This window comes from Papio anubis, chromosome 7 (assembly GCF_008728515.1).
Source record: "Papio anubis isolate 15944 chromosome 7, Panubis1.0, whole genome shotgun sequence".
NCBI classification, from domain to species: domain Eukaryota; kingdom Metazoa; phylum Chordata; class Mammalia; order Primates; family Cercopithecidae; genus Papio; species Papio anubis.
In genome coordinates, this window is record NC_044982.1 from 32,244,245 (window position 1) to 32,266,540 (window position 22,296).

Genomic DNA, 22,296 nt, shown 5'->3' on the forward strand with positions numbered 1-22,296 from the left:
TATGGGCCTCAGATGAGTGATCCAAAAGCCTCGATAGCCTCAGGGGGCTTATCACTGCATTATCCACTAATAGGGCAGAGACAGGAAGAACAATAATATATTTAGCACCCAACAAGTTAAACACCAATACCAGCCCTGAGACAGACCCCAGGATATGGGAGTTCTCTGTCCTGCCTTAAAGGGAAGAAGACCCAAGCCCCATGATGTGGACTTGCTCCTGGCTCCTACTGTGCACTCTAGGAGCTACGCTGAACTGTGCCAGATGCCCATATCCTGTGGGAGTGAGGGAGTCCTGGAGCCCACCATGCCATGTGCTATAGCATCCTCAGCTGGATGCTAGGAGACTGTGGATGCTAGTGGAATCCCACTGCCAGACCCTGGTTCCTTGTGTCTTCCAGCCCCAGCTGCAGCCTGCTCTGGGGTTTACTTTGCAAACCTACACTTACCATCAGAAAATGAGAATACTCTCTCCTCCTGACCTCCTCGGACTTTGGTGAGACTCAAGACCTTGTGAAGGCACTCGAAGAATAGGTTCATCCACTAGTAACACTCAAGATAGGGCATCCCCATGCAAAAAAAAAAAAAAAAAGGAAACTGAGGCGGAGGTGGATAAAGAACAGCACAGGGTGGAGACAAAGCAGCCAAAGGCCTGCATTCGGATCTCAGGGCTCTTGCTGGGAAAAGTCAGGGGGACGCTCACTCACTGCGGGCCTATTGAGTGCCAATGTGTCACACATGTCATTGTCGTCATATGACCCCTCACTTTGTCCATGAGAAACCTGAGGCTTTAAGAGGTTAGGTAACTTGCTCCAGGTTATACAGCAAGTGGGACCCTAGGACCAAAACTTAGGTCCATGAGCTTTAAAACCTGTGCCCTTCCCAGCACAGCACTGAATGTCCCAATCATGCGATTTCATCCCTGTGAGCCCAGAGTCCTCGTCTGCAAAATTGGGGGGGGGGGGGGGGAGGGGAAGGGGGAGGGGACTATATTGCCTCATAGAGTTGTTAAGAAAATTAAACGAGCTTATGTTGATTAAATACATTATCGGGCTTGGTGTCTGGTATATAGTAGGTGCTCAATAAATGCTTTCTGTTTGTTTTTCTTTTTAGGGCAGATCAATGTTAAAAACTCAGGGCTGGCTTGGGAGCCCAGGAGCTCCAAAATGCTTCAAGAAGCCCAAGGGCCTCCCATCGCTCTGGGGTGCGCGGGAGGAGGGGAGAGAAGGGCTGGGAAAGAGGGCTCGGCTCCAGGAAGCGGGTACGCGGGTTCCAGCAGCGCGCCCCTCGCTTCGCCGCCTCCTTTAGGCTCTCCGACTTCCCGCCCCGCCCCGCCCCGGAGCCGGGTCCGGAGTGCCTGGTGGGCTGATTCCGGAGCGTGGAAGGGAGCACGGAGCACGGAATCGACAGGGAGGCGGCGGCGGCGGCGGCGGGAGGCGGGGAGGAGGGGGACCCTCCTCGCTGCTCTCCCAAGTCGGCGCGGAGCCGCCTCGGGCCGGGCCGAGGGCTGCGCGGCGGCGGCGGCGGCGGGGCCCGGCCAGGATGCGGGGCTCCCGGGACCGCGCGGGGAGGGGCGGGCGGCGGCGGCGGGCGGCGGGCGGGAGCTGTCCGCGGTGCTGAAGCGGCGGCGGCTCAGGGACGCGGGGCCGGGAGCAGGGGAGCCCTCCTGGGAGTTCCACCGCGACCGCGAGGCGGGGGAGCCGTCGTTCACCGGCCCATGCCGAGCCCCCGAGCCCCGCGGAGGAGGCGGGACCGTCCGCGGCGGGACAGGTAAGGGGCGGTCTGGGGGCGCCGCGGGAGCGCAGAGCTAGGCGCGGAGTCGGGAGTGAGCTTGGGAGGGCACGGGAGCCCTCTCGGGGCTGGGGGCTCTGACTCCCTGCTTGGCCGCACCTTGCGCTCCTCCAAGGCTTGCACTTCGTCCCTCCCTACCCCTCACCCTGCAGGCTGGGGGTGCTGGAGGGGGCTCAGGAACTGGGGTCAAGACACCACAACCTCGCAACACGAGGCCTTGACCCTGACCTCAGGCAGCTCCTAGACATCCTGCCTACTGACGGCAAGAAATACTGATTAGAGCCTCAGACTCCCTGATACCCCAATCCCTACCAACGTTTTGCGACACTAGCAAAATCTGAGCAGGCTTCACTAAGCTCCCCTCTTCTCGCACCTAAACCTGTTCACAGGGGTGACGGAGGTGGCTGTGGTACTCCCTGCTCTGAGATTTCTCTGCCCTGGAAATGGCTCTTGGGCCAAGGGATAGGCTCTTGGGCCGAGGCCCCTTAGGATGTGCATTAACCCATTTCTTCAGGGAAGGAAGGAGGTCCTGGAAGATACCTCTTTTTTTTTTTTTTTTTTTTCCTATGACACTCTTGATGCTCACAGAAGCAGGCAGGATTTGCGTCACATCTCTTGGCGCATGAGGGCAAAGAGTCAGGGAACCTGGGTCCTGTTTTCTCTTATGTGCTGGTGACCCTAGACAGAGCCTCCATTTGGAATTCTCTCTCTTTCTGGCAAGAGTGCGCTGAATGAGCTCATTCGGGCCTGCAAAGTGCTTCTAGTTCTTCAGAGCAGAGTTCTCTATGACTGGCAGAATGTAGCGATCAAAATAAAACTGCGTGGACGAAGACTTGGCCTATCCTTGTGGCTGACCGCTTCTTTCTACTGCTTTATCCCCACCCTCCAACCCAACCCAACTTCCCCACTCCCAGAGGTAGAAAGAGCACTAGAGTAGGAGTTCCTGGCTGGGTGCTGGCATTTACTGGCTTTAGCTAGTTCCCTAAGCTCTCTCAACCTCATCCTCCTCACCCCTAGAGTGGGGATAAGGTCAATGCTCTGCTCACCTCAGGGAACTGCCTTGGGATCCAATGAAAAACAATGCACCTGATTGGAGGCTTGCCACCTGTACATCTCCATACCAGTGTGAGCTGCTGTCACTGTTCCTAACCCCTAATCAGGCCTGCTGGCAGTGACCTGATTATTATCACCCCTACTCCCTCTTCTCCCAGCGTGGCCATATCTCTCCCTTTGTCCTTGGCCACCCTGGGGTCTCAGAATCAGTGAAGCCAAACTTATAAATCTTAAGGAGAAAAAAGTGTGTCCTCTCTTCTTCTCCTCTTCCATCATCACCTATAGGAGATAATATAAGGTGAGAGTCTGACTCACAGGTTTTTATATTTTCTCCCTAAGAACCACAGATCTAAGGAAACAGCTCCCTGAAGGCAGGAATTGTGTTGTTTTCATCTCTTTGCCTCCCTTCATGATCCCCTCCCCAACAGCACCTGGAAGATAGTAAGGACTCGGTAATCGTAATCGGGTGTAAAATGAGGGAATGAAAAGTTAAAATGTATCAGAATAAAAGCATTTAACCGGGAGTCAGAAGCCCTGTGTTCTGGTCACAGATCTGCCACTGTCTCAGGCAGGTCCATTCCCCTCTGGGGGTTCATTTTTCTCATCTGTAAAAGAAGAGAGTTGGGCTAGATGAGTTAAGATTTCAAGCCCTGATATTCTGTAGGGCTTTCTTGAGGCCCATAAACCCCTCAGTTCTGCTTGAATACAGGATGCCAGCTTTATCAACCTGGTTTGACAACTAAGTTAATGACCTTTTAGTAATGAACTGGATTTTATGAATGGAGTGAAAGTGAGCAATAGGAACCAGAAAAAGCCATTTATATTTCTGATGTTTTCTTAAGAACCCCCTCTCTTTCTTATTTCTCTGGGAAAGCCATGAGTATGACTCAGAGTGACTGAACTGAGAGGGGCTCCTGCCTCCAAGCCCAAAGGCCAGGAACCACCACCCCATCATCCCTGCCACCACCACCACCACCATCTCTTGTGAGTAACAAAGGGCCAGGGACCCCACCCTTGGCCATCTCCTACCAGGGACCCTGCCTGGCTGTGATCTCCCTCCTAGGAAGACCAGAGGAGGGGACAGGCAGGAAAGATCCATCCCTACAGAGAATTTATATGTGTGAGATATATATATATATACACACACACACACACACACACACACACACACACACAAAGTGAGTTTCTCTGATAATAATTTCCCTCAACTGTGGCAGACCCAGCCAATGCTCAGAAAAACCTTAGCTAATTGACATTTCGGTAGAGCTGAGTAAGCCATGCCAGTGACCTCCCCGAATTACACTGTGAGTGCCCAGCCAGGGTGGGGGACCAGTCTCCCCCTCCTCACATCATTGCTTTCTGGCTCCCAGCTGTTGGTGCAGCACTGGCAAAAATCAGCTCTCTGGAGTTAATGGACAGTCACTAACCCTCATAACAAAGTGGTGGCGGCAGCAGCAGCAGCAGCAACAGCAAGCTAGCGAGGTGCTTTCTTTTCTGCAAGGCTGGTCTGCAGGGGAGCTGGCCTGCTACTGGGGTGAGGACAATACACCAGCCTTCCTTCTGCAGCTGTTTGGGTGGACACCCCACTCCCAGAGCTGTCAGGGTGCAGGGCATCTCTGGTCACCCAGGCAGATGACATCTGGCTCCTCTCCTGACCAGGGAAAACTACCCATTGGCTGCTTCCTGTGTTCCCTTCTTGTTCCCTCCTTGCTGAGGCTTTTATTCTGGGCCCTTCTACAAGGCCTCAAAGGGAAGAAAGGAGTCAACCCTGGCACATCGCTCATGATTGGGTGATCTTAGGGGCAGGGATTGGGGGGAGCTGAGAAAGAGGAAGAATAAATGCAACATGGTCATTAAGAAATTGTGTGACCAGGAGCAGTGGCTCACATCTGTAATCCTAGCACTTTAGGAGGCCAAGGCGGGCAGATCACTTGAGGTCAGGAGTTCGAGACCAGCCTGGCCAACATGGCGAAACCCCATGTCTACTAAAAATACAAAAAGTAGCCAGGCATGTAATTCCAGCTACTTGGGAGGCTGAAGCACGAATTGCTTCAGCCTGGGAGGTGGAGGCTGCAGTGAGCTGAGATCGTGCCATTGCACTCCAGCCTGGGCGACAGAGGGAGACCCTGTCTTAAAAAAGAAAGAAAGGAAAAAAAAGAGAGAGAGAAATTGTGTGTGTGTGTGTGTGTGTGTGTGTGTGTGTGTGTGTGTGTGAAGAGAGAGATTAAAACATTGAAATACACACATGCAGGTCCCTTCCCCTGCGTGATGCACACAAAATGGCAGAGGCAGAGAATATCCAGAGATATCTGCATATCATTGGTTACCTTCAAGTCCAAAAGCCAGTTCATCTGTGAATCCTAGAGGGGCTTTCAGCTCCAAAGTACACCGGGGAGACAGAAGCAGGAGGAACAGCCTTCAGCCTGGGAGAAGGAACATCCCAGTTCTCTAAACCTTCTGCGTTTTCCAACCCCTTTCCCTTCTCCGGGACTCAGCTGGCATCCCGTATGGGGCAAGGTCCCCTCTGCTGCAAGCCAGGGGACGCTAAAGACTGATCTTCACCCCCGCCCTTTATATCAAGCCCTCATTTCTCTTACCTCTTCTCTTATTCTGTCTTCTTCCTCCCTGCAGCTGCTCCCACCCCCATCACCCAGCAAGCAAACCAAGCAGGGAGTGGGGCCGGATGCTGAAACTCTCCATTAGGTGTGTTATCTTCCGCCATTAGATGTGCTGTTTGCTTCTAAGTGGTTGGGAATGAGCTGCTTCAGCAGAGAGACAGGTTGTTTCAATAAGAAAAAAGATTTGATTTCCACCTGAAAATGGACTGATTTGAGTAGCGGAGCCACCATCCCAATCCTGTCAGCAATTTTCACCCTTGTCAGCCACAAGCCCATCTCCCAGGCAGGTGGATTATGCTTTAAAGGAGAGGCCAGTCTGGCCCATAGGAGCCCAGGGTGGCAGGGGGTGGAAAGGGGGCAATTGATTCTCTCTGGAAGACAGTGACTAAGAAACCTCCTGTGGGAGCCAAGAAGTATTCTACCTGTATAATCTGTCTTTCCTGAGTTCCCCCATGAGCTTTCTCCTCTCCTTTTCTGTTCTCTCTTCTGCCCTTCTCTTCTCTCTCTCCAAAGGTCCTTCGATGATTCTCAAATCTCATTCTGGCCCTGAACACTACCTAGGGCTTTGACTCCATACATCCAGCTGCCAGGCAGAGTTTCTACTCTTTAACACACTTTAAAACAAAACTCGTCCACTTCTCCCCATCCTGCTCTTCTGTGTGTGTGTTTGTGTGCCTCATTTTTCCAGCTTGGTACTTAGTGGGCCTTTTAATCTAAATATTCTTTTTTTTTTTTTTTTTTTGAGTTCAGGAAACACTTGATGCTTCTGCTTCTTTAATTATTATTTTCCTCCTCTACTTCTGTTGTGTCTTTCTGAAACTCCTATTAGATTGATGTTGGACCTCCTGGGACTCTCCTGCATGTCCCTTACCTTTCTTTTACCTTTTCCATCTTTCTGTCTTTTTGCTCTATGTCTTAGATAATTTTATTAACTTTTTTTTTTTACATTGAAAGGTCTTCTAACTTTATCTATGCCTATTCTATTATCCAGTCTTTTCATTGAATTTTTGAAAATTTCAGCGATTATTTTTAATTTCCAAAATGCTCATGTTCTTGAATTGCTCCTTTTTCATAGTAACCTGTTATTCTTTCATAGATGCAGTGTTCTCTTACATCTGCCTGAGGATATGAATTCAAAAAATTTTTTTTCAAAGTTTTTTTCTGTAACTTGAATGATTTGGGATCTTATTGGGTCATTTGTTGTATTTGTTTATTTAATCCTTCTCTTTTATTTTCCTGTAGTTGTTTTTTATTATCTTTTGTTGTCCATTTATACTTAGGAATGAAGGACGGCATTGACTAGAACAGGCAGCTAATGTGAATTTCCTCTGAAGTTGGCTAAGTTTGTTTCCACAGCTGGCCTCTCTTCTGAACGGCAGTTGTTCTTACCTCCAGTGTTTGGGCCTACAAGATTCTCTACACTGATTTCCTCACCAAGGAATCTCATCTGCTCTTTATCTCCAGGAATTTCTGGCCCACTGATATAATTCTTTTTTGTTTTCCACATTTATTATGATTTTATTCTTGTAAAAGATATACATCCTGTCATTTTCATAGAAACTTAAGAAGGAAAAGAGGTGGTGGTTTGTGCTTAGGCTACCCTCTTGAACCGGCAGCCTCCCCCTAGGCTTTCTGTCTCAAGTGGTTGCATGGCCTTCTATTTGGTTGACAAAGCCAGAAACCTGGGAGTCACTTTTGTCATCTTCCTCTTCCTCACTTCTAGTGACCCACAGATTCCTGTTCATTTAGGTTTCTGAGTGCTCCTTAGATCTGACTCTTCCTCTTTTTCAATTCTGCCACAGATCAGTTTCAGGTCCTCATCCTCTTTTGCTTGCTTTTTTTTTTTTTTTTTTTTAACGGAGTCTCACTCTGTCACACAGGCTGGAGTGCAGTGGCATGATTTTGGCTCACTGCAACCTTCGCCTCCTGGGTTCAAGCGATTCTCCTCCCTCAGCCTCGCGAGTAGCTGGGATTACAGGTGCGCACCACCACACCTGGTTAATTTTGTATTTTTACTAGAGATGGGGTTTCACCATGTTGGCCAGGCTGGTCTCAAACTCCTAACCTCAAGTGATCCACCTGCCTTGACCTCCCAAAGTGCTGGGATTGCAGGCATGAGCCACTGCTCCGGGCCTTCTGCCTGCATTCCTACAGTAGTTTCTTAACAGGACTCCTAGCCTCCATTCTCACCCACCTTAAATCCTTTCTATCCCCTGCTGCCCATCAGAGTGCTCTGTCTAAAACATAGGCATGACTATAGAACTTCCCTGCTACACCCATCACTGGCTCCCCAAGGCTCCTCTGCATGGCATGGGAGGCCTTCCCACCTCTCCTGCCTCATTCCATCACTACCAAACACCCTGACTTCCCCTCCATACCACTACCCAATGCCTTTTTGCTATAACTTCTGCTGGAAATGCCCTTCTCTCATTTGCTCACCTAGATGATTCCTATTACTTTTTCCTTCAAGACTGAGTTCAGAAGTCACCAGCTCTGAGAAGCCTCTTCCTAGCTCTCACCATCACCTTTGCTGCCATCTCACGATAGGGGTCCCTTATCAATGCACCCATAGCATTCTGTGTGCTGCTAACACAACTTACTCCATCTGTTGAAACTTTGTATTTGCTAGTCTGTGTTTCCTACCCTTCCTCACAGCAGGTGCCACTTCTGGTTTATTTTTGCAACCCAATAACTGGCCTGAAGTAATTGTTCAAGAAATGTTTATTGTGCAGAACCAAATGTGCCTCAGCCAGATGTGTTCCATCCACCCCAAATCCTGGAAAGTGCTTTCTTCCCAGAGAATCTCAGTATACCTAGCTCACCCATTCACTAATTAACTCATCCATTCATGAGATGCACTGTCTATTGAGTGCCTAGTATACGCCACCCAAGGGGATGCAGGGAGGAGCAAGACAGACCGTTATCACCCGCTGGAGCTCACAGTCTGGTGAAGGAGAAAGACACTAATGAATGAATCACACATATATAAATAGAGACTGTGATAAGCACTTTGAGGCAAGGAGCATGGAGCCTCGAAGAGCAGATAACCAGGGAGGCGAAATCTAGACTGAGGAATTAGGGATGGCCTCTCTAAGGAAGTGACCTTTGAGCTGAGAGCTAGAGCATCCCAATGTGAGTGGAACTTCTGACAAACAAGGATGGGAAGTGAAGAGAGGGGGACAGGAGCTGAAAGGGGGAATGGCACTGGGGAATTATGTGCCAGTAATCTGTTGCTGCCTAACTACCCCAAAACCTAGTGGCTTAAAACAACAGACATTTTGTTACATTTCACGACTTCGGAGGGTCAGAAATGCTGGCAGGGTTTAGCTATGTGATCATTCCACTCTGTATGGCATTAACAGAGGTCACTTGGTGACAGATAGACTGGTTGGAAGAACCCAAAATGGCTTCACTCACAATGTCTGGCATCTTGGGGATGATGAGGAGGCTGGGCTCAGCAGTTTCCATCGATGGGAGCATCTATACACACATGTCCAGCATGGTGGCCTCAGAATCATCCAACTACTTACAGAATGGCTCAAGATTCCAAGAGCGAGTGTTCCAACGAGCAAGGTGAAAGATGGCTTTTTATGGCTTGGCCTCAGAAGTCACATAGCATCACTTTTGCTGTGCTCTGTGGTTGAAGCAGTTGTAAGCCCACTCAGATTAGGGAGGAAGGGCATAGACTCCCTAAATCTTCCTAGAAAGAGTGTCAAATTATTTGCAGCCAGATTTTACAATCATCACAATGATTTTATTTTTTAAGTGAGGGAGACTACGATATGTTTAAGTGCCATTAGGAAGGATCAGGAATTAGGAACAGTTGGAGACAGATGGAGAGAAAGGATAATCAATTGTGTTAGGCTTGCTGAGAAGGCAAACTGAAACAAAGAAAGCTCAGTTCCCCATTTTCTTTGACTCTGCCAACCTCGCCCCCCTTGCCACCCCTGGCTCTTTCTCCCTTTATTCTCAAATGCAGCAAGCTGCAGCTAATGACTCCAAGCTGGCTTGGTGGCCCTCTCGCTTATCACCAGCCAGAAATCTTCAAACCCAGCGCCAAGCCATCAACAAACAGCCACTAGAGTCACAACACTTCACAGTTTACAGAACAGTTTATACATGATCTGATTAGAGGATGGTCTAGCGCCTGTTCTTAAAGATTTCACCTTTTCCCTGGATTTTAATCATTTACATTTAATCTTCTGCCCGATTAGGAAGTTCTGGTTTTTATCTCTCAGTTTAAAAGCAATCTCTCTTGTTGCACTGAGAGATAGTGGTCAGTATCTCAACTTCTTCACAAAGCCTCGGTATTTATTTGAATCCAGACCTTGGGGTTATCTATGCAGCCACCCCTGGGCTGCTAAATCACCCTAAATCTCTTAATCTTTTTTTAATGCTCCCATTTCTCATTCCTGTCACTGAGGACTCTGGTTTTAACCCATTCAAAACCAACTCCTCACCATTCTCACCCCTACCACTTATCACAACCCTCCACATACAGGTATGCCCTGCTAAATCACCCTAAATCTCTTAATCTTCTTTTAACACTCCAATTTCTCATTCCTGGCACTTAGGACTCTAGTTTTAACTCATTGAAGATCAACTCCTCACCACTCTCACCCCTACCACATATCACAACCCTCCATATCCACTTATCGCATAGCTCCATATAGTTATGCCCTGAAAGGAGTGGGAAGTCAGAGCCCAGGCTTTGGACTAAATCAAACCTGGGTCAAATCCAGTCTGTCACTATTTAATCTTGGGCAAGTTCAGAGCCTTGGTTTCCTCATCTAAACAATGGGGAATAATAATAACCGGCTTCATTTGTTGTTGTAAAGTTTTGAGATAAAGCACATGGAACACTTCATGGGAGGATGCAATAAATAGCAGCTGTTACCATTTTACAGGGTTCTGATAAAGGCTGACCCCATCCCAGGGTGTGAGCCAACTCCTGGTCACACACATCACACTGTCCTTTTGGCCTCTCTTTAACAGTGTTCATGATGCCTCCTCCCATTCAGGTCAGAGCCCACCAGGCAGTGCACACAGCAACCCTCCTCAAGGCGTCAGCCCTACAGCAAATCCTGGAGAACATGGTCCTGTTCAGGCCAGCCCTTTTATCTCATTTGCCAGGACCTCTGTTCTCCCATCCCTCCATCTGTTTAGTGGCTAAAAGCATGCACTCTGGTCAGACAGACTTGGGTCAAATAGAGCTCTGCCACTCTCTAGCTGTGTGATCTCAGAAAATCAATTTAATTTCTCTAAGCCCCAGTTTCCCCACACATTAAAGAGAATGGATTAAATGAGATAACCCATTTGAAGCACTTGGCATGGCATTCAGAACAAAACAAGCACTCAATAATGGTAGCTGATACATAGTGGCATTTGGGTACCATGACTCTGACGTCAGACTTCCAAGGTTCATGTACAGCTCCCCACTCACCAGCTGTGTGCTGTGGGCACCTACAATTTCCTTATGCCTCAGTGTCTTTTGCTGTAAAATGGAGATGATGATGACATAGACTTGACAGGGCTAGTGTAAGGATTAAATGAGATGATATATAGCATTTAGAACAGTGTTTGGAACACAGTAAGAACTTAGTAAGCACGGGGTGTCATTATTATTCCATCCTTTTACTCTTAACCTTTTTGGAGTTTCACATTTAAGTTTCATTGCTTAGTTGCAGCATATTTTTTTAAGTTCAATCTATCTTTTTTGTTTGTTTGTTTGGTTGGTTGGTTGGTTTCGTTTTTGAGACAAAGTCTTGCTCTGTTGCCCAGGCTGGAGTGCAGTGGCGCAATCATGGCTCACTGCAGCCTTGACCTCCTGGCCTCAAGCAATCCTCCCACCTCAGCCTCCCAAGTAGCTGAGACTACAGGTGTGCACCACCACACCTGACTGATTTTTTTATTTTTTGTAGAGATGGGGTTTCATTATATTGTCAAGGTTTATCTTGAACTCCTAGGCTCAAGTGATCCACCCACCTCAGCCTCCCAAAATGCTAGGATTACAGATGTGAGCTACCATGCCTAGCCTCTTTGTCCTTCTTAAGTCATCTTTGAGGTATAATACACATGACAAAATTCATTAATTTTAAGTGTATGATTCAATTTGTTTTGTGAAATATATGCAGTCCTATAATCACGACCACGACCAAGTGATGGAATATTAGAACATGTGGAAAAAGGAAATATAAAGGAAACAATAAATTTAAAATTATAAAACAAAACAAAAAGAAACATTTTAAAAAGAGAGAGAGAATAGTTCTGACATTCCTTAAAGTCCTCAGGCCCCTTTCCAATCAATTCCCTCTTCTCCCCCCAGCCCTGAGCAACTACCCATCTGCTTTCTGTCACTGTGGTTTTGCCTCTCCTAGACTTTCATATAAGTGGAATAAAACACTATATGACTATCTTTGTCTTTTTATGGGCAATTTTATTCCATTTACATTCATTGTCATTACTGATATAGTTGGTTATAGGCCTAACATCTTAACTATTTACTTTCTATTTGTCTCACCTATTCTATATTCCTTTTTCTATTTTTTCTTGCCTCCTTTTGGATAGTACTTTGGGAGGCCAAGGTGGGAGGGTCACTTGAGCCCAGGAGTTTGAGAACAGCCTGGGAAACATGGCAAAACCCTGTCTCTACAAAAAATACAAAAAATTAGCTGGGCATGGTGGTACATGCCTATAGTCCCAGCTACCTGGTAGGTTGAGATAGGAGAATCACTTGAGCCCAGGCAGTCGAGGCTGCAGTGAGCGGGAATCAGGCCACTGCACTCCAGTCTGGGACACAGAGCAAGACCCTGTATCAAAAAAAAAAAAAGAAAGTATTTTTATTAGTTCATATTCCCCATAGCGGTTATACATTTTTTTACTCTTTTTTCAATGACTATCAGAGCAGTGGTTCTTAAAGTGTGGTCCCTCGACCAGCAGCATCAACACTACCTGGGAACTTGTTAGAAATGCAAATTCCCAAGCTCCACCCCAAGAATCATAAACTGTAAAGGTAAAATCCGGCAATCCAGGTTTAACAGATCCTCCCTGTGATGTTGATGCATGCTGAAGTTTGAGAACCCCTGCCCTGAGACAACTTTCGCTTCTGGCAGGCAGCTGGGCTGTGTGCATATCGCCTTCATCCTACAAGGGGTGGAGCTGATTCAAAGCCTGGTTTCAGTGCTGTGAGGGCTGGTTTGTTTCTGGGTTGCTCCTACTTCCAGCATGTAGCCCTAAAGTGGTCCCAATTGAAAACCAGGGTGTTTACTGAGGGCCCTCCTCCTTAACAGGCCCTGACCTCCAATTTTTCACCCCAGCCCTGAGGCTTCTGGAAAAGCAGCCTCTAAGCTGCCCCTTAGGAATCAGGAAAGACCTCAAAGGAAAATGCAGTGCCAAGTGTCAGGCTCGCCTCTGTGTTTCTCTTTCCTCTGGGATCTTGGCATTCTGACCCTCCAGTTCTTGATCCCTTGAAGCCTTCATATTTCCCACCCACCACACACCACTTTTCTAGCTGTTATTGGCGGTTTGGCGTGACATGACTTAGTCTGACCCGGCTGAAAAAGGAAGCCCTCTATCCTGTTGTTATTCTCCCACTGGGAATCTAGAGTCAAAGTGAGCGTTTAGAACAGTTCCCGGCACATGGTCAAAAACTCAGTAAGTGTAAGTTATTCTTCTTCTCCCAATAAAATCCTAGAGTCCTATTGAGCTGCAGTGTTAAAAATCAACTCCTCCTAAATCTCTCATACTTTTGACAGATAAGCAAACCAATGTCACACTGTATGATTGAACTCCAGTGCAATTGGACTCAGCAGGAGGCTGTAATTGGACTCCAGCGGATTCCTGAATGGTTTCCTGCCCCTGGTCTAGAAGGTGGCAGTGTGCTCTCCATCCCTAAATCAGGGAGTGGGAAACCTCGGGCCCAGCTAAGTTCTCAGCTCAGAAAAAGACAACCTGGGTGCTGTGGCCTCAGAACCACCTTCTCTCCCTCTCCCATTGTGGGACGCAGACCCACAGCCCTAGCTGCACAATTTGGAGTAATATTAGCTTCAGAATTCCAGATCCTCTCATATCTTTCCTCTGAAGCAGAGTACACACACGCATGTGTACACACACACACACACACGCACTCATGCATAAACACGCGCGCGCGTGGGAACACTCACCCACAGGTCCTCAGGTCACCACACAGGATCTGGAAGGCACACACTGTCCAGGGAAGACAAAGCCACAATGGTGGTGATGATAATTGTTCTGCTCTGAATGCTGGTCCCTTACTCCAGTGAACAGGGACAGGCAGACCCAAGGAATGGGCTGAAATGCCAGGCCAAGCCTAGAGCAGGAAGACTGTGTCTGGGGACCTGCCACCCTCTCCTTCTGGTCAGGACTCTGTGCTGGGTCTCCAGGATCAGGTCCGCGAACTCCCCATGTGGCCCTAGTAAGATATGGGGTGAGTATGAGCTGTATAGAGAACCATGACCCTTGGCTGGACTGTGAGCAGATGCAGCTGCTCCTAACTCGGATTGCTTCATGGAAGCAGAGGTGTGTGTGGGTGTGAGTGTGTGTGTCTGTGTGTGTGCATGTGTGTATGTAGGGGCAGGCTTTAATGCTGTGCTCAGCTGCCAAACCTAGAAAGAACCCCTCAGCCTAAGGAGGTTTTAAACTGATTTTAGATAATTTGGCTCAGAAGAAATCTATGCACTTAATTTTTTTCTGGTTTAAAAGTAGTACATGTTCATTGTAAAAAATAATAATAATAATAATAAATATGGAAAACGGAAAAACCAGAGTGTGAAAAAGAAAATGAAAAGCACCTGTGCTCCCACCTCTGGAGATAATCACTCTTGACATTTTGGTGGAGTTGAGATTACATGCACTTACCATTTTCTTTTCTTCTTTCTCACTGAATCTGCAATGAGTATTTTCTCACCTCATTACTCCCTGTAAACCTGTTTGAAGGCCTCGTACCACCGTATTGTGCACAGTAATTTATTTAACTTGTTCCCAATTGCTGGACATTTAGGTGGCTTCCAGTTTTTCATATTGTGTAAAGCCAGGACCATATGTCTTTGTGCTGAGCCCTGCTTAAAGGCACCATCAGAGTGCAAGGCAGGAGGAAAGCCGGGAAAGGCTAAGTGTGGCTGGGATTGCAGAGGCTCAGCTGGGTGTACTTTGACCAAGAAAGTCTGACAGGAGCAGTGATGGGGGAATAAGGGGATGAACTGGGATTCAGCTGCCCCTGCCTGCTTTGAACAAGCAATCTTCAAATACCCCTATGGTCTTCAGGAATCTTTCCATCCCTCCTGGAGAGATCAGACAGGAGGGCAGTCCTCCTGGTGCGGCAGAGTGTAGGACAGGGTGAGTCAAATGCAATAATCTGCTCTGTGGGCCCTGGGGCTGCCCACTCCCACCCCAAGGCCCCTGCATACCTCAGCCCCCATGGATGGTGACAGCACAGTGTACCTGACTCGAGGCTGCAGGTTGAAGGGACATACATTATGGTCAGCTGGGGGAGAGGCTGAGGACTTTTTGGGGCCATGTCCTCCATTCCCAGAGGGTGGGCAAGATGGGCAGGGGTGGAGGGGCAGGGCTGCGACTGGGGCAGTACAGGGGCAGTCAGGAAGCTGGAGGTGAATCCATGGCTCTGTTGCCCATCTGGAAAACTGATGCCTTGCTTTCCTTTGCCTTCCTCAACCTGATCAAGGGGCTATGGTAGGGAAGGGGATGACTGTGCCCCTCACTAGGCTCTGCATGTGTTTGCCTACCACCGACCCTCAAAAGGGGGCAGAGAACAAGAAGACTTCACTTCTGTGGGGCTCCTCAGGGGCACAGGATCATGGAATGTTAGTGCTACAGTTGATTGACATCAGTGGCCATTTCATGCAATCACTCATTGGGGAAACTGAGGGGCCACATCAAAAAGCTAATAAGGGGTGAACCAGACATGGAATCCCAGTGTACCTGACTCCCAACTCCATACAGCTTACAGTGCTCACATGCCCTCAACCCCACACCTGTGGTCACATCTGCTGGGAGAAGGGAGACCATGGCAGGGGCTCCAAAGCTGCCCTTGGAGGGCAGAAGAGATCAGTCCTCCTGGAAACCTGCCCAGAGGAGCCCAGCCACAAGCCCAGCCCAGCAAGGCCTCTGCTTTGGGCACTCCGTGCTCCCCACCTGCTGGAACATGCCCTCCACATCACTATAATCCAAGGGCTTCCCGGTATTTTTGACCCCCAGAGAGGAAGGAGGAGGCCCTGCGTTTGTGAGCACTGAAGAGCTATGATGCAAGCCTGCATGACCTGCCCAAGCCTGTGTGCCCCATCTCTGCCTGTGGAGAGGCGTCTGCCACAGCTGCGTGACACCCTATATGGAACTCACCTCTTGTTAATGTACCAGCAGGGCCCTGAGGCCCATGGCAGCCCAGCATCTCCAGACCATCTATGCCCTCCCTGGCGGAGGAGCTGGTGCTTGGGCCACATCCCCTTCTCTGAGTCCCCCCGTGATTGTTTGTTAGATGTTCTTGGAGCCCAGCTTAGAGGCAGCCACTCTTGGGTTCACAGCTGAGAGCCATGGGCAGTGTCTTCTTGCCCCTTTGCCCTCATACGGCCAACAACCCCCACCCCACTTCCTAGGAAGTCAGCCAGAGGATCCTGACCCCTCATGGACACACCCTCAGTGTCTTCGCCCAGACCTGCCTGGCCCCACTCCTCCCTTGCTCTGTCCCAATACCTGGGCATTGTTCCTGGAGCCACGCTCTGTCTTCGGGTTTCTCAGGAGCCAGCTTCCTAGCATCCAGGCATTTCTCTTGGGGCAGAAGCAGAAACTGCTCTTTTCCAGGATTTGGCTGTGGATTCTCATGGGGCCTGGGACTGGAAAGGAGACTAGATAATGGCAGCCCTGGGAGCAGCAGGGTCTCCCTGCACTTTGCCCTTCACCCTTAGCAGAGTCCTGCTAGAAGGCCAGACATGGCCCCAGGTGGGTGACGCCAAGGTCTGAAGCCCAGAAGTCAGGGCGGCAGCAACCCCCTCTCTCAAAATCTACCACACATTCTCATCCCAGCCATCTCTTTGGCTCCACAAAACAACTTTGTGGGGATGTATGGATGGTAATCCCTATTACCATCCACACCTTACAGATAAGAAAACAGAGGGCACGAAGATCTGCCCAAAGCCTCAAGACCAGGACTGAATCCCCGATCTTCAGATTAGAAATCCAGGGCAAGACACAGCCCCATCACCCTCCAGCTTTGCGATGGGCCAAGGAGGGAGACAGCAGGAGGTCCCCGGAGCCCCTAGACTGCCCCTCCCCTCTCTGCATACCCCACTTGCACCTGCCACACCCCAGTGTGTGTGGGGTGGGGGGTTGTGGCTTCCCAGGTGTCAGTAGGTGCTCAGAGCAGCTGAAGGAGGAAAGGAAGCCCTGGGTGTCTCCATACTTCCAGCTGGGATATGCAGGTCCAGACCTCAGCACCCAGGAGGCCCCACCTTAGATCCTGCAGGAACTTCTGAAAGTCTCAATTTGCCTTAGGGAGGAAGTTACTAAGGTGTATCCCTCTAAGACCATTGCTAGGGGCAAGCATCCTCACTCAGTAAGAGCTGACAGCTGTGAGCACACACCATGTGCCAAGCTCTGGGCTCAGCGCACTCCCATTCGACCCTAGAATGAATTCTCTCTCAACCCCAAATCCCACCTGCCACCGAGTCCTGTCAGTATCTCCCAGGATCAGTTCCCTTTCCTCCATCTGTACCACCACTGAACCCCAGTTATCTTCACTTGCCTGCAGCCATAGCAAAGGGCCCCTAATGGGGTCAGTCAGTCCAGCCCTCTCCAGTCCACTGCCTACACACAGCCGTGGGGAAGGCTTCAGGACCCAGATCCCACCCTAGCACCTACTCTTAGACTCCAGCAGGGCTGCACAGTCTGGCTCCCACACCCCATCTCACACCTCCATCTGTGCCCTGCACCACACCTGCCTTCTCCTGTATCCAGCCACGGGGCCTTTCCACACATTCTTCCTTCTGCATGAAACGTGTTCCCCATCCTCTTCACCTCGTTGACCCGCACACACTCTTCCTTCAGATCTCAGCTTTACAGCCTTCCCTGGGTCTCTGTGTCAGCTCTGCCCATTGTGTGTGCTTACATGCACCTGCTGTACTTCTTCGGGACAGAGATGTGATTTTACACTTGTCTTCTCCATCAGACTGGAAGTTTTGTGAAGACAAAGCATGCATCTGCTCCCTCTCCCTACTTCTCATCTTTCTCACCGTGGTACCCCAAGCATCCGGTACAATGCCTGGCGTATAGCTGATGCTCAATAAATATGTGTTGAATGGACAAATGACTAAGCCAACTCTGTGGGGTAAGCACTACTGCCAGCCCCAATCCACAGACAAAGGAACGGAGGCCCTGAGAAGTGAAGTAGCCAGTTCCAGGTCCCGCATCTTGCAAAGGGCAAAGGCAGGGTTTGAGCCAAGTCAGACTGCAGAACCCATGCTCTTCACCACTTTGCGTCCTGCCTCCAGTACCTTGGCCTCAGTGCTTGTCTGTCTTGCTCTTCTGACAGGCTCTGAGGACTGCTCGGCTGGCCCAGGCTCCCCTCCCCAGCAGCTGCCCCAAGAACCATGGAAAGTCTGAGTGAACTACAGAACCCGCTGCTGCCCAGGAGCCCCTCCCACCTCCACAGCCCCTATCCCTACCCTGAGGCCCCACCCAGCTGGTCCTACCAGGAAAAGCTCTACTCCTACCTCCTAGGCAGCGCTGGGCCTGCTGGAGCTCACCAGCTCCTGGACCCAGGGTCCCTGCAGCTGGCCGTAGAGGCCTGGTACCGGCCCAGCTGCCTCCTGGGGAGAGACAAGGTCAAGGAGCCCAGGGCAGGCAGCTGTGAGACCAGCTTCACAGAGGACAGGGAGCCCCAGGAGGGGCCCCCAGAGCAGCCCACAGGACCTGGCCAAGCTGCAGAGAATGTCACCATCCAGACTGTGTCCTACGGGGTACAAGAGGAGCTGCGGGACCAGGAGGACGACCAGGAGGAAGAGGAGGTGAGTGCATGAGGTTTAAATGCAGATTCCACACTGAGCAACACAAGGAGACCCTGACTCTACAGAAAAGTTAAAAATTAGCCTGGCATGGTGGCGTGTGCCTGTGGTCCCAGCTACTCAGGAGGCTGAAGAGGGAGGATTGCTTGAGCCCAGGAGGTTGAGGCTGCAGTGAGCTGTGATTGCGCCACTGCACTCCAGCTTGGGTGATAGAGCAAGACCCTGACTCAAAAAAATGTAAATAAATAAATAAGTAAATAAATAAAATGCAAGTTCCCAGAGCCCCATCACCAGATATTGAGATCTAATAGGCCTGGATTTGGGCCCAGGGATCTGTATACTACCAAAGAAAAGGGACTTGGGACACAGGTACAGCCCATGCTTTCAGAAACACGAGCTTTGAGGTGCCTATTTCATTGTTCAGTAGCACTTGTTCTTGTTTTCTTAATTATATAAATAATTTAAACTCCGCGCACTCAAAGATAACATTTTGGTGGATGATTGTGTAAGTCTCTTATTCACATTTTCCCCCAGCCCACTCCCCAGAAGAAATCCTGCTGTTCATAGTTTTATAATCTGATTGTATTTCTCTAAGCAACATATTTGAGTATTGCGCCACGTAATTTAATGTAGTCCTGAGAGGTGATTGTTAATGGTTACACGGTCTTCCATTGCAAGTTCTTCCATCATTTATTAACACAGTCTCCTGGTCACTGGTCATTGAGATTGTTTCTTTCTTTTTTCTTTTCTTTTTTTTTTTTTTTGAGACAGAGTCTCACTCTGTTACCCAGGCTGGAGTGCAATGGCACGATCTCGGCTCACTGCAAGCTCCGCCTCCCGGGTTCAGGCGATTCTCCTGCCTCAGCCTCCCAAGTAGCTGGGATTATAGGCACCTGCCACCACACCCAGCTATTTTTGTATTTTTAGTAGAGAGGGAGTTTCATCATGTTGGCCAGGCTGGCCTCAAACTCCTGACCTCAGGTGATCCACCCACCTCAGCCTCCCAAAGTGCTATAATTACAGGTGTAAGCCGCTGTGACCAGCCCATTGAGAGCGTTTCTCTTCTTTCACAATTGCTATCCTATGATGAACAACCCTCATGTAGGTATTTGCCTTCTTTCCTCATGATAAATTCCTAAAAGTGGAATCATTGTGCCATTGTTAAGGCTTTGGTAGAAAGTGCCAAGGCCAGCCTACACCCCCACCTGCGGCAGAAGAGACTGCCTGTCACTGGCCACTGGGCATTGCCTTTTTAAAAACCTCTTCCAGCCTGCTGGGGCGGGGCTGATCCTGGGCCTGGTCACTAAACCCCACTGTTTTGCAGAGCGATGCCACTTCAACGGAGAGCGAAAGTGAAGACAACTTCCTCACGCTGCCTCCCAGGGACCACCTGGGCCTTACTCTCTTCTCCATGCTCTGCTGCTTCTGGCCACTGGGCATTGCTGCCTTCTACTTCTCCCAGGGGGTAAGAGCACCTGGGGCCCAGGGGGTCTTCCCTGGCCCATCCCTCTACTTGAGGGCTTGGCATCGCGTCTGCAGGATGGGGTCAGGGGCCTGGCAGGCTGGGCTGTTTTGCTGGGTGTGGGGACACTCCTGTTCATCAGCGTGTTTCTCTCCCTAGACCAGCAAGGCCATCTCCAAAGGGGACTTCCGCCTGGCCAGCACCACCTCCCGCCGGGCCCTCTTCCTAGCCACACTCGCCATCGCCGTGGGGGCCGGTCTCTACGTGGCCGTGGTGGTAGCTCTGGCAGCTTACATGTCCCAGAATGGCCATGGCTAGCAGCCAGTAGGGCCTGCATCCTGACTCCCCTGCCCACCTGAGGAAGCAATGGGGTTTGGGGTTGCAGACGCTATGGAAAGGCCCAGCCCCTGAAGATGATCCCGGGAGAGTGGCTTGCTGAGGGGGAGACCCCCATTCCGCAGCCTGCAGAGCTCAGCCTTCACTTCTGCTTGCCCGCTGCTCCCAGCCCCAGAGCAGGGCCCGGGGCCCCACTCTCTAACCCAGGCTACAGACGGGAAGCAGAAGGCAGGGCTGCCCACCAGGCCATCCCAGCGGGGCCTAGCTCAGTCCATTCTGCCCATTCTCTAGAAGATCTCCTGCCCTACAGCTAGCCCACCACCTACCCTGCCAATCTCCCCACAGAGAAAGAGCAGGAGGTTACGGGGAGGAAAGGGGGTGCCCAGGGCACAAGGAGACCTGTCCCAATCCTTTCAGCCCACAGGGATCTTCACCTGGGGACAGCCTGAGCTTCCCCCAACTCCACTCTCTGGCCCCATCATGCCCAGACCTCAGCAGGCCAAGAAGGAAATATGTGGAGACAAGGGGGCCTCTTGCTGTCTCTGATTCTACAGGGTGCTTATCTCCCCATGGGCTCGTGAGGCACTGTAGATTCTAGATAGTGAAGAGGAACCTCAGTATGTAAATTCTGAACCAAGGGCAGGTTCTTGGAGCTTCTTTATGTGGGTGCAAAAGGCAGTTGCAATGACAGAGAGTCCTGAAATATTGCTGGACTACATGAGTCTTCCTACTGTCCCCCCACTCCCCGTCCCCATCATCCTTTTCTGGGCTTTGCCTGGGAGTCCATGAGCTGGTGCCATCACAAATAGACTAGACCCAGAGAGTGCCCTCAGCTCACCAGCCACTGAGTGCAGGGCCCTAGGTCCAGCCCTGCAGAAAATGCAACAAGGAGAGACCCTAGGGAGTAGTATAGATGAGGGAAGGGACTCAGGGAAGGAATGGCCTGCTGAGTAGTCAGCAGTGCTTAGGAAGGCTTCCTGGAGGAGGTGTCCCTTGAGCAAGGCCTAGGATGAATAGAATTCATCTAAGGGATTTGGTCACATAATTCTTTGTATTTGTAGGCTGGGGTGTAGCAGGAGCCTTCCACAGGAAACTTCCAGGCTGTTTGGATTCTGCCTGGAACATCCGGGCTGGAGTCAAACTACAGCCATTCCTAAAGGTTCCACCAACTCAAGGAGGAACGTCAGACCTGTCTCTCAAAGACCAATGATGTTTTCCCTTCTCTGAATGCTAGGGGGTCAGTGGTGGGTACCTGGTTACCCCTGGGACATCTTCACTGATACCTCTGCTCAGGGCCGCTCTCAACACCCTCAGCTAGGGCACATCCAGAATTTTAGAGACATCCAGGTAGGCAAGGGGGGAGCACCAATGTGAGCAGGCCTGTCTGGACTCAAGCTACAGGCCCCTGCTGTGCATGATGTGGGAACCTGGTCATTCCCATGCCCCATATAGAACCCAGGGCTGTGGCTCCCCCACTGAGCATCCCTTGTCCCACTGTCCTCCCCTGCCTTGGGCACTGCCCAGCCCTCCACTCCTGCATCACAGCAGTTTTAAGATCCCATTATTGTACTGATTTATCCTTGTAATAAACGTTTCTGTAACACCTGGTGCCCTCTAGGTCTCTTGCTGTGCCACCTACCCCGCCTTTGCCTGAATCCCATTCTATTGCTATGTCTGCTGCTCTGACCCCTAGCAGCCTCCGGAGAGGACAAGCCCATGATGTATGGGCCTTAGGAGGAGCTGTGGCCAGAATGTCTGCACCATCTCAGGACTTATCTGCTTGGAGTAGTCTGGCTGTAGGGTGATGGCCTGCATTTGGGTTGCTCTAGGCAAGCCAAAGCAAGATCCATGCCTGAAATAAAAGCCCTTCTAGGCTCAAGAGCCTTGGAGGACAGGAAGGAAGGGATGTGAGCCAGGGTGACCGAGGCTCCACGGAGCTGCCTAGGGCTACCAAGGTTGGATACAGGGTGTGAGGGGTCCAAGGAGTCCATGCCCCTGCCTCCTGCTC

General features: G+C 50.2%; 1 protein-coding gene across 1 annotated transcript; it reads left to right on the forward strand.

Moving 5' to 3' along the window:
* The first annotated feature begins 1,468 nt into the window (after window positions 1–1,468).
* SYNDIG1L (synapse differentiation inducing 1 like) lies at window positions 1,469–21,897 on the forward strand. The gene is made up of 4 exons (XM_031667984.1): window positions 1,469–1,767; window positions 18,019–18,493; window positions 19,815–19,955; window positions 20,112–21,897. The coding sequence occupies exons 2-4, from the start codon at window positions 18,077–18,079 to the stop codon at window positions 20,268–20,270; spliced, it is 717 nt and encodes a 238-aa protein (XP_031523844.1). The 5' UTR covers window positions 1,469–1,767; window positions 18,019–18,076; the 3' UTR covers window positions 20,271–21,897.
* The last annotated feature ends 399 nt before the right edge of the window (window positions 21,898–22,296 follow it).

Bases quoted from the DNA above. Each gene is read 5' to 3' on its own strand.
- SYNDIG1L (XM_031667984.1), top strand. From the start codon at position 18,077: ATGGAAAGTCTGAGTGAACTACAGAACCCGCTGCTGCCCAGGAGCCCC. The intron at 18,494-19,814 runs GTGAGTGCATGA...ACTGTTTTGCAG, and splicing joins ACGACCAGGAGGAAGAGGAG to AGCGATGCCACTTCAACGGA. The intron at 19,956-20,111 runs GTAAGAGCACCT...TTCTCTCCCTAG, and splicing joins CCTTCTACTTCTCCCAGGGG to ACCAGCAAGGCCATCTCCAA.